An 11,978-nucleotide genomic window follows, 5' to 3' on the forward strand; every position below is an offset into this window, starting at 1 on the left:
TATATATATATATATATATATATGTATGTATATGTATGTATGGACAGTATATATGGACAGATCCAAGCGAGACTGAGTCTGATTCAATGCACTGATTGATTCGAGTGAGATTAGCGCGTTTGACGTCAGAAACCGCAAACAAATGATGCTATAAAAAGAGTAAACCTGTCCGCTAAAAAAATGTGAAAGACCTCCCAGCACAGAGAGCCGCAAACACACTTTCACCTCTGCTACAGCTGACCGTCGATCTTAAAGCCTGAAGATGCCTCTTTCTAGCAGCTCCACGTCCTCCACCAAGAGCATCCGCAGAGCCGCGTCCGAGCTGGAGAGGTCGGATTCCATCACGGTAAGAAAGAATATGAAAAAAAAAAAAGTTATAATAATTATCAAGTTTGCTAATTTAGAAGAGTCTCGGTGTATTTATGCTTTTCGTAAGTTGTCATAATTCGGAACCGCTAAATGTGGATACGTCTAGAATAAAGCGCAATACCGAATTTACGCAACGCCATGCGGTACTGACAGCGCGTAAGGTGTTTTGTTTCAATAATCAAAATCGCCCCTCAGTCCTGCTCCAAAGAGTGCTAAAATATACACTGTGGTATAGTTATGTTTTAGGGTTTACCTCGAATGCATTGCTGTCCCAATGCGCATTTGGAGATGTAAAGCGCTCCCGTCCAATACCCAAAGTCCAAAAAGTAAGAATAGACAAACAGTTGCCCGTATCTGATGTTGTGTGTGTGTGTGTGTGTGTGTGTGTGTGTGTGTATGTTCTGCCTGGGAGATGAAATCACATAATGCAGGAGGGATATTTTTTGCTCCTCTAACAGTCTCAGAGGTTCATCGGAAGACGGCAGAGTTTGATCGAGGATGCGCGGAAGGAGAGAGAAGCTGCCGCGGCAGCGGCGGAAGCAGCGGAGGCCACCGAGCAGATCGTGTTTGAGGAGGAGGACGGAAAAGCGCTGCTGAACATCTTCTTCACTTTGAGGAACTCGAAAGCACCTGCGCTGTCCAAGACACTCAAAGTCTTCGAGGTAGGAGGCAGATTAATTTGAGACTTAAAAATGGAACTCGGTGTGACTTTGTTGGCTTGAGTTGGATGCAAGTTCAAATGTATTTTATATATTAGTCAAGGCTCTTAGATGAGCGATGTGGGTTAAAACCTTCCACGCTATTTCAATCAGACTTAAATCAAGGTTTTTCATGTTAAAAATAAAATTATGTACTTAAAAAAATAAAATAAAATAAAATAAGAAAAAAATAAAACAAAATTAACCTCAACCAGAAATAATAAAATCTGGCTGTTATTGTGTGTGAGCAATTTATAAAGACTTTTTGAATGTTACTTATCCATAAATATATCTCAGATATATTTTACACAACTTCTATAATAAATCTACAATTTTTATGTAACTTTTTCATAAACATAGATAAAAGTTTGTAAGTTAAATATTTGAAATATCTCAATTACCGTATATATAGAATAGAATACAATAGCCTTTATTGATCCCCAAGGGGAAATTATATATATATATATATATATATATATATATATATATATATATAAAATTAAATCTGGAATTTATAAGCTTTGAAATACATGCTGCCTAAAAAAAATCTGGAATAACCAGCATGTTGAAAAACCATGAGTATTGTGGTGAGTCTGAAAGCCAGCTTTCACTACGCACCGGGACGCAGAATTATTTGCATTCATGAGCCCAGTTTGTTTAATAGAGAGGAGGAACGAATGCAAAAACATAACATCACAATTGAACAATGGAGTTATGGCTTTAACTGTGGAAGAATCATGTGTCATCCATCCCTCATAAGTGTGCTGATTGTATTTCAGACGTTTGAAGCCAAAATTCACCACTTGGAAACTCGACCATCCAGAAAGTTGAGGGAGAACCTCGAGGGCCTGGAGTACTTTGTGCGCTGTGAGCTGCACCTCTCAGACGTCAGTACTCTGGTCAGCTCTATCAAGAGAAATGCAGAGGATGTCAAAACCACCAAAGAAGTCAAATGTAATCATACATTTTACTTCGGAGATCATCTGTATAACAAATCTGCTGTTTTGCTCAAATAAGAACCACAAAGTGTCATTACATTTCTATGTTTTCTTTCTACTTCTTCCGTACCAGTTCACTGGTTCCCAAAGAAAATAGCAGATCTGGATAGATGCCATCATCTGGTCACAAAATTTGATCCAGACCTAGATGAAGATCACCCTGTAAGTAATGCATTTGCCAGGAGCAAGGAAGAGCAGGAATACAGATCACAGTACAAGGGGCTGTTATGACTTTGTGCCATTATGTCATAACGCAGACAGTCTGACCAGTGTCTTTGATATGTGATTTGACCAGGGATACAGAGACCCAGCCTACAGAGAGAGAAGAAAACTGATCGGGGACATTGCTTTCACATACAAACAGTGAGAAAAAGCAGTTTCACTTCACAGACAGAGATGAGCAGAAATACTTTGAGATTTTTTTTGACAAATGTGTGTTTATATATCTGTGTCTGCAGCGGGCAACCGATTCCTAGAGTGGAGTACACAGAAGAGGAGATTAGCACATGGTAAGAACCTACAAAGTAAAAATGGTTAAAATTTACAAACATTGTTTTGTTTTTTTTCCCCACACTCATTCTTCCACAGAATAAATTCAGTCTTGCTGTGGCAGTTGTTGACGTGTGTAACATGGCGTTTGGGGCACCAAGAGGTGAAAAATCAACCAAATAAAAACAAAACAATAAAAACTTACCCCGAGCTACTTTTGCATAGCTTATTTGAATGTTAAATGAATGGGAGTGGGTACCCCTGTGGTGTGCAGACTGTAAGCACTAAAAATAATTTGACTGATAACGCTGCAGTTAATGCGGCGCGTCTCAATTTCAGTCCTCAGGCCCCCCTGCTCTGCATGTTTTAGATGTGCCTTTATTCCAGAACAGCTGATTCAAATGGTTGCATGACCATCAAGTACTGCAGAAGGCTGTTAATCACCCACAGATTCAGTCCAGGTGTGTGGCTAAAACATGCAGAGCAGGAGAGGCGTGAGGACTACAATTGAGAAACATCGAGTTAATGTAATTTGCAGTAATTTGTCCTTTGTAGCATGGGTTAGTGCTACAAAAAGGGACATTTCTGTGTTTATTCAAGAGTTTGAACTGTGTTTAACATTTTATAGTTCAATAAGTTATTTTTTTTTAAATGGATGATTCTCCACTGAACAACATTCTTTGAAAGAGAAAATGTGACTTTTTTTTTTTTTTTTTAGATTAGGATCACCTTAGAATTGGACAGGTTCCAAAAGCACATTATATATTAGACTACCTACCTACCTGTCTGTCTCAATATTAGGTCAGTAACAGTTTTTAATGTTTCTGATAAGTTACAGAGTTAAACATTTTGCAGACTTAATCTGGATATGAGAGTAGTTGGATTTGGGGCAGCAGAAGAATTACGCCACGGTACAGAATTGCCAGTGATCATAAATAATAAATCATACTTTTGGGCCAAATATTATGAATCCTCCAGTAAATAATGTACAGCCAGAGGGCAGTAGAGGAGCATTCAGTTTCCAGTAGCCTGGGTGTGTCTCACAATGAACAGTCATTTTTTTTTTTTGCTAGTTCTTCACAGCTTCTTAATATCCTGCTGTGGTTCTGCCTATGAATGCCAGAATGTAGGTTTTTATGCAGAATGTTAAACTGAAGAAAATGAGTAGGGTTCCTTATAGTGTTCATATTGTTATATGGATTGATTGATTTATGGGTATAAAGAGTCATGAAACCAACTATTTTAGGCACAAATATTTTATGTTTTTATTGTTAGACATCTCCAGACACCGAAACATTTTTGTAACAAAAAAAGTATAATGTACAAGTATGTTTAAGATCAGCACAGTACCAGTATTGCAACAGATTTAGTCAGTGACGCATGACATTTCTAGTAACTAAAAAAAATAAAATAAATCGACAGCTGATTCGTCCTCATTGTAAAAATCAATACTTAAATCACGTCCTTAGCAATTCGTGATATTTGCAATAGCTCCGATTGCAAGTGTCGTACATGTAGCACACATTCAGAATCGGACACGGACAACTGAGATAGTTTAAGAAGATTTATTTTACAGGTTCGTAACAGGACGGCTCCCGAGGATGAGACGGGAAGATTGGCAACAGCTATAAGGGATGATGAGATCTGTTAGTTCCCGTTTTCGGAAAGGAGACCTGAGAAAGGGCAGATTTCTTACGGAGTTCTGGTGGACATGAGGCTCGGGGAAGAGGTTCTGATCCTGAGTGCGGCGAACAGCGGCGGATTCAGGGGTAGAGCGGCTCGGAGGAGAGCGGGCAGGCAGGAGCGTCTTGGCAGATCTGCTGCAGGAGGACAACCAGGAATGAGCGAGCCTGGATATCTTCAAACAGGAAACAGAGAGGCGTTAAATCTTTAAAACTCGGAGGAGACGAGGCGAATTCAGACCAGGAACTCGGATCATAGAACATAAATTAGACGTGGAAGACTTGATCATATCAAACTGAGGTTAATCGTCGGGCGCTGAATGGTTGTTTGTCCGGCAGTTCCTTATAAACGCCAACAGACCAGAGGAAGATGATTCTTTACAGGTGTGCTGGCATCACCCGGCTTCGGAGCCCCCCTGCAGAGATCATCTTAAAGGAAAGATGTCTCACTCACGCCAGCCACACAGATCAGGATCGCAGCAGTAAGAGTCTCACTGGCAAGACACAGGCTGTTTGGAGAGATTTTGTGAACTTACACCAGCAGGTGGCAGTGATAGGCGTGACTCAGTGGAATGTAATGAAACAACTAATCCTAAACTTGGCCCCAAGCTATTTGAGAAAGAAACTTGTTCTTGAATAGCTGTAGATACTCCTGTTCATAAAGGGATTTAACACAGTGCTAAAGATAATAAAAATAAGAAGGAAACATAAGCCTGATCGACTCAGAAGTAAAGTCATTATCAATTTTATAACTGGTTTGACCACATTTTCAGTCCTCAGTCAGCATCCTCACTTTTAAAGCAAAGAAGCTTTCGGAAACTGAGGCTTCGTTTTATTTTATTTCATGTAGGCGTCAAGTCTACTCGACCCTTAGAGACTTGTACATCACCCACGCCTGCAAAGAACACCTCGAGGCCTTTCGTCTGCTGGAGAAGCACTGCGGCTACAGTCCAGACAACATTCCCCAGTTGGAAGACGTGTCACGCTTCCTTAAAGGTATCATCTGAATGTAATCTATGAAAGGAATGAAACCTAAGCACAGATGTTGTGTGATTCCACAGTCTTGGTGCGCTTATAAAATGTTTTGAACTGACGCAGAACGCACAGGGTTTCAGCTGCGTCCGGTGGCAGGCCTGCTCTCAGCCAGAGACTTTCTGGCAAGTCTGGCATATCGCGTGTTCCAGTGCACCCAGTACATCCGACATGCCTCTTCCCCCAATCACTCCCCAGAACCGTGAGTATTAATGTGATTCTATGGGGGCACAAAGTTAAAACTAGCTGTACATACCATATAAAATTCATTTAATTTTCCTACTGTCTGATATTAAAGACTATTTCTTCCTTTTTTTATGTTGGTTAGGATTACAAAATGTATTTGCCAAATGCCAAAATCATAATTGTTTTTCCAGACAATTCTTTATTACTGTGTTTAAATTTAGAAGTTGGTATATGTTAAAATAACTATGCTCTGCAAAGCTTTAGGAAAGCCCAGCTGATTATGTTGATGACAAGTCCCTTCCTACATGGACTGAAAAGTCTCTCAGGAAGGAAAAAGCCTTTCTCCAAAAGCAACACAAAAAGCCACATCCATCTTGCAAACGCACATTTGGGTAAAAACGTCTTTGGAGTCATGTCCCATGGTTGGATGAGACTAAAACTGAAGGTCGACCACAGTGGCCTATGTCTGGAACAAAACTGAGAAGCTTGTATGACTGAGAACACCAACAACAAATGAGAAGTGTGATGGTGGCAGCATCATGTTGTGTAGGTGTTTTACTGCAGGGGAAACTTGTACCCTTCGCAAATGGGTTGACATCATGGGGAATGAACATTATGTGGGAAATATTGCAGCAGCTTCTCCAGACATCAGCCAGGAAGTTAAAGCTCGCAACAAATGGGTCAAATTAGATACAAAGTGGCTTATAGACTGAACCAAGTCAATGTTTTGTTCTGTTTTTAACTCCACTCCACTCTAAGGTTTGTGGGCAAAGCCCAAAAGGATGAGTGCTCACAAGGCATCTTGTTAACCCGACTTAGATATACCCACTCTTTCCATTCTTTCCCAATGAATAGTCTAAATATTCCAACAAACTAATCTGAGAAGTGTCAGAGTTTTGCAAATAGTTATCTCATGAATAAGTTGTTTGTCTCTCTACTCTAAGCTGGAAACAGGATGAGGTGGACCATCCTGTTCTTGGAGAAACCGGTTTCGGCTAGTTCAGAGAGACCCCTGTACTCCTTATCTTTAAGTTTCTGTTTTATGACCGACCCCCAGCCCACTTTGAATGAAACCAGGCTGCTGCAGGGGGACAAGCTGGAGTTGTCCTGAGGCACCACTGAGACTCTCCCCCTTTGCAAAGGCTGAAGTGATACTACTCCCTGTGTGGTTCTTTATATGTACAGGTTAAAATACGTAAACAAGAAGCTCCTATGAAATCTACAATTAAATAAGATTTGAAAACATCCCTAAAAAAATATGTTGTTCATTATTCTAGGATATAGCAAATAGAACATATGTTGGTAATCCTGCCTGATCTAAAACCGATAAAGTTTGGTCTGATTTAATGTCAGACACAACTATTGGTTAGGGGCCTTTTTATACGGTCTGAGGTGTTTAATTTTCATTGAGGTGCAGGTTATGTGATAATTTCTGTGCTTTACAAAATGAATGTGGGATCAGCAAATCAGTGAACACAAAATGCAGAGCAAAGTACAGAACTGCCATTTTTGCACCAAATAAGTCAGTTAAAAATGATTTAGCTGAGTTAATTTTTAAGAAAGTTCCACACAAATTATCTGTGAAGGAATAAATGAGAAAACTTCCTTTTGCTTCTATAGTTTTCCAGCTTGTTTGATGGTAAATTACATTTTTGTTTTGTTTTCTGTCTAACTCTATTGTTTTTGCCACTACACCAGCATTCAGTGAAAGTAATTTAGGTATGTTTCCTCAGAATTTTCTTTGCATGTTCAAAGTTGAGTTTGTCTTTATTTTCAGGGACTGTGTCCATGAACTCCTGGGCCATGTCCCCATGTTGGCTGATCGCACTTTTGCCCAGTTTTCACAGGTTAGAGTCCAATGACTTTCAGATTATTTTCTGCAGTGTGGAGCTTTGATGTTTCAATGACGTTTTTTGGGTTTTTTTTTTTTTTTGGTTTTGTTCTGCAGAACCTTGGACTGGCATCACTAGGGGCATCAGATGAAGACATAGAGAAACTATCTACAGTAAGAGTCTTGTTCTGACTGCAATGAAATCACTGAAAAGACTGTGTTTAAGCTATAACGTTACAATAAGTGACACATGTGCAGTTAATTTTGTTAATGTTGACACTATTCTTTGTTGTTTCTCTCACCAGCTGTACTGGTTTACAGTCGAATATGGTCTCTGTAAGCAAAACGGTGAGGTTAAAGCTTATGGGGCTGGGCTGCTTTCTTCCTATGGAGAGCTTGTGGTACGTTGCAGCATATTTGTCTTTCTTTAAAAACAAGAAAACACAGCCGAGTGAGCTCCCATCTAACTCCTTCCCCGTCACCTCCTTTCAGCATTCTCTCTCTGATGAACCCGAGGTGCGGGAGTTTGATCCAGAGGCTGCAGCGTTGCAGCCCTATCAAGACCAGACCTACCAGCCAGTCTACTTTGTTTCAGAGAGCTTTCCAGATGCCAAGGAGAAGTTCAGGTACTTAGTTCTTTATTGAGTTATACAGATATATAGGATCATATGAAAGGAGAAGAAAGAAACGGAGAAGAAAAAGAACAAGAGGTTGTGTGAGGACAAGGTCAGAGAACAGCCAGCCAAGCCCGAGGCCACAAACTGTTGTAGGTCAGCCATAGCAGCCAGAAGACAGCTGTTACTAATATAGCCTTTCTTACCAAGGCAAAACTCTGCAGTTTTATTTGGCAAACAGATAATGTTGCTCTGCAAAACAAGTAGCTTCAGTGAGTGTTTTGACAGTCTTTAGTCTCCAATGGGATACAGCAAATGACATAAGAACAAGGTGACGAGATGAGAAGATAGCCAGCATGGAGATGTTTGGAAAAACAAAGCAAGTAGGACAAAGGATGTTGTTTTTTTTTATCTACTTTGTAGAGCAATGTTTTCTTATTCTTTTATAAAGTGCTTTCATGCATTGATATCTCACTTGATCCTCTCACAATTTTTTCTTTTACCAGAACATACGTAGCAGGCATCAAGCGTCCGTTCTCGGTGAGGTACGATCCGTACACATGCAGCGTCGAGGTCCTGGACAATCCTCTGAAGATCCAAGGTGGTCTGGAAGGTGTGAAAGATGAGATCAAGGTGCTGACCGATGCCCTCGCCGTTTTGTCATGACGACCTCTGCCGGTTGTTTGCTTTCTCTACGCTGAGCTCTGCAGTGTCCAAAGTGTGACGAGACTAACGTGCGTATCTTTATGTGCTGTAAATCCAGTACGATGTTGAGTTGTTGCAGTTTGTGTGTGTGTGTGTGTGTGTGTGTGTGTGTGTGTGTGTGTGTGTGTAGGGAAAGGGCCACCGATGTCGACCACTTCCCCCAGTGTGAATGCATTTGTGGAATAATGTACTGTGGTTCTACTTGACTGGACAAATTTCACGCTTTAATATGTAAAAGTGTTCACATGTACCAACACCGGAGCCACAATCAAAGAGAGTTGTATTTCTGAATGTATTCAAAGAAAATGAAATAAATAATATAAATTATTTTAAAATCAAAGAAATGTAGCAGTTTAGTGGAGATTATATTCCAAAGTGTACATTTTAGTCCTTTGTTTTAACAAAAATATATATATTTAAATATATTGTAAGTGCTTCTTAAATGATTTATTTTTCTGCATTGAATAGGGGTTTTCACATTAATTTGTCATTATCTGTGCTGTATTTGCCTCATTTGGTTTTACATGCATGATGAAAAAAGTTAAAAAATGAGAAAAAAGATACATCCAATAACAATTGCAAATAAACATTGTTAAATAACTGTTGTTTACTTGGGTTTTGCACTGTGTCAATTGTCAAAAAAATAAATAAATAAAAATAAATAAAATAAGACTTTCTCACCTATATGCCACAAGAGGGAGCACTCCTACAAGTTGAAAATGTCTGTAAAGTTTAAAGGTTTTACTATGAAACAAAATTCTTGTTCATCATCTGGGCAAAACCTACAATGTTCTGTTTTTTTCCAAAACTAATAATTCATATTATGGTTTTCTTTTCTATACTGAATTATATGTCTGCACATACACCATAAAACAAACTGTTAGAATTTAACTGCTCTTGCATCAGGTTTTAATCAATATTCAAGTGTTCTAGATAAGTGTAATGGCTGAAGACAAATTAATTAGTTAATTATTTTTCTAAGTACTCAGTTAATTACATTGTAACTGGAGAAGTGAAGAGTGGATAAACACTTAAGCACGCTCCATACACACTTAATACAGAAACTTTTAAAGGTCTTGAAATTAGCTTATTAAACAAATATATGATACAGGTATGGCTCAATAAATTAGATTACATGAACAAGTTGAAAAACAGAAAATTCATTTATCAAATTTTAAGGATGGTTAAGCCAAAAAATGCTCATCCTAAAGAGGTTGACTGGTCACAGACTGGCATATTCAAACAATTAAATGGAAAACTGAGTGGCAGAAAAAAAAGTGAGGTGAAGTGTTATATATTTTTTGAGGACCTGAACTAAAGGCTTTCTTCATCTGTAAGCCTTAATCATCATCAAAATGACCAGAAATAAATAGTTGTAACATATCTCTCTGTCTGAAATGAATCTTTTGTACAATTCATGATCACATCAGCCTCACAATTTTATGTTGGACATCATCAAATGAGAGCAGTCGACTCGAGAAACATCTTCCACATTTCTAAACAACTGTTGTAAGTTGCGAAAACATCAATTAAGTATCAAGTAATTTAGTGACACTAGACATTATGCTAAGAATATAAAAAAAATCAATACATTTGTTGTCAAAAATGGCGCTTTCTTGTCGGCAGCTCTTTGGGTCTGATCCTGTGACAAGACAATCCAACACTGGATTTCAAATGCATCGGCACCCTGTGGAGAGTTTTGTCCGGACACATCACCGACTGCCCGGTCGAGAACGAGGCTGCAAATCAGATCCCGGATCAGCAGATCAGCAGCATTTGCCGCTGATTTCAAGCTGCGAGACAAACAAAGGGAGCTTCGCGATCTGGACCAGTAGGTGTCAGTCTGACTTTGGAGATTTCTACCTTTTTTTTTTTTTCTGAAGAAGACACTTGCATAGTGGACACCCCCCTTGTATATTCTCATTTAGAAAATGATGTGATCTCCCTTGTTATCTATAAAGTTTGAGATATTTTCTTTACACTAAAGCTGCTCCTCTTGATGAGTTAAAATCCTGGAATCTTATTTAAAGAAAACTTGACTTGTTTGCTCTTTTTGATGCCATATATCCGGATTCTGTTTATTATTATTATTACTATTTGACTCCCTGATGGCTCCAATTGATGGCTATTTTAGAGTCACTGCTGCATCCTGCTTCTGTGCATCAGCATCAGGTCGGTAAACCACAGTCCAATCTTCCACTTTCCACCGTCAGACCACCTTTGACTCCCCCCTCCCCCCATTTACTTTTATATGCACACCTGAGTCAGAGGACAGCCCGCAGACTCTGTGCACAATGATTCCACTCAATCTTAATCTTAATTACAGCAGGGCGGAGACATTGACATTTTTCTTGGAGTCGCAGGAATTACGAACTATTCTCGTTCAGTCTGCGCCCTGTGTAAACAGTGTGATTGTAGGTTACAGAGCGTAAACGCAGAAAATGCCAGTGGAAGAGTTCCAAATTTGGCGACTCTCGCTCTCTCCCTCTTGTTCTTCCCTCTTTTGCGCGTTTTTTTTTTTTTTTTTTCCTGTAAGCACTTTTCCAACATCTCTGGGCCATTTTCTTTTTTTTTATCAAGAGGAGGAGCGAGGACGAGGATGGGTGTAAGGGGCGTGTTTTAGTATATAATAGTTCTCCCGGAGAAGTTTTGCCTGTCGCCTGGTCTTTGGGACAGCCTCTCACACATCATCTCTATTATAGCCAAACCAACTGGGAAACTAACTCACCTGCAATATCGCCTACCAAAATAACTCCCCGCGACTTTGACTACCCTGATGCCATCTGACATGGAAACCCAGCAAAGATCCGGACACCACTCACTTTGTCACACCTGCCGGAGAACGGAGAGCTGCAGGATGAAGGTAACTGGAGCACAAATAGTTTCAGATCACCCCCCCCCCAGTTTGAGCTGTGAGAGGGCTCAGGCTGTGGGAAGAGTGGATTTGTTGCGGATGGTGGGGTAGTTAGGGGAGGCACATAGATGCTTGATGGCATCAGTTTTCTGCATTTTGAACAAGCGGGATTTCTTGATTTGCATGCAGCAAGAGAAAGTTCAGGATGCACAAACTACAAAGAGAGCATGGGTTTTTAATGCCACGACAAAAAAAAAAAAAAAAAAAAAAAAAGACAAGAAACGAAAGCTTTGGTTTTAATCTCCCCTGACCTGGATGTTGCGCCGTTCGCCGGACACGGGCGCAAGAACAGCTGGTCGCCTTGCCAGCAGACAGGGGGCGGTAGGTCTGAGGGTCATTGAGCTCACTCCGGGGTGTGCAAGGGGAAATTATATGCTGAGTCTGTATTTTTGGGGTAGTTAACTATCGAGCAGCCGGCCTTGCAACTTTCTGGGATGGAGGTGGAGGAGGAGGAGGAGGA

At 40.0% G+C, this 11,978-nt stretch overlaps 2 protein-coding genes and 1 long non-coding RNA gene across 3 annotated transcripts in view; 2 read left to right on the forward strand and 1 right to left on the reverse strand.

Moving 5' to 3' along the window:
* The first annotated feature begins 80 nt into the window (after positions 1-80).
* Positions 81-9,987, forward strand: th (tyrosine hydroxylase). Its single transcript, XM_007561418.2, has 13 exons — positions 81-346; positions 828-1,031; positions 1,847-2,021; positions 2,139-2,227; positions 2,361-2,428; positions 2,524-2,574; positions 5,087-5,232; positions 5,335-5,470; positions 7,232-7,301; positions 7,403-7,459; positions 7,591-7,686; positions 7,778-7,911; positions 8,406-9,987. The coding sequence occupies exons 1-13, from the start codon at positions 263-265 to the stop codon at positions 8,563-8,565; spliced, it is 1,470 nt and encodes a 489-aa protein (XP_007561480.1). The 5' UTR covers positions 81-262; the 3' UTR covers positions 8,566-9,987.
* LOC103144428 (uncharacterized) lies at positions 4,106-4,677 on the reverse strand. The gene is made up of 2 exons (XR_476912.2): positions 4,251-4,677; positions 4,106-4,179 (listed from the first exon to the last, which is right to left on the reverse strand). It is a non-coding gene; the product is annotated as an uncharacterized LOC103144428 (long non-coding RNA).
* A 1,243-nt stretch (positions 9,988-11,230) lies between the features above and the next one.
* The window catches only part of igf2b (insulin-like growth factor 2b), a 6,568-nt gene continuing 5,820 nt past the window's right edge, over positions 11,231-11,978 (forward strand). The window contains exon 1 of the mRNA XM_007561419.2: positions 11,231-11,467. Coding sequence (XP_007561481.1) covers positions 11,381-11,467 — 87 coding nt within the window. The 5' untranslated portion in view covers positions 11,231-11,380. The remainder of the gene's footprint in view (positions 11,468-11,978) is intronic.

Source organism: Poecilia formosa, unplaced genomic scaffold (assembly GCF_000485575.1).
Source record: "Poecilia formosa unplaced genomic scaffold, Poecilia_formosa-5.1.2 Scaffold126, whole genome shotgun sequence".
Classification (NCBI taxonomy): domain Eukaryota; kingdom Metazoa; phylum Chordata; class Actinopteri; order Cyprinodontiformes; family Poeciliidae; genus Poecilia; species Poecilia formosa.

Coding starts and splice junctions, on each gene's coding strand:
- th (XM_007561418.2), top strand. CDS start 263: ATGCCTCTTTCTAGCAGCTCCACGTCCTCCACCAAGAGCATCCGCAGA. Junction 1,032..1,846: donor AGACACTCAAAGTCTTCGAG/GTAGGAGGCAGA, acceptor ATTGTATTTCAG/ACGTTTGAAGCCAAAATTCA. Junction 2,228..2,360: donor ACCTAGATGAAGATCACCCT/GTAAGTAATGCA, acceptor TGATTTGACCAG/GGATACAGAGACCCAGCCTA.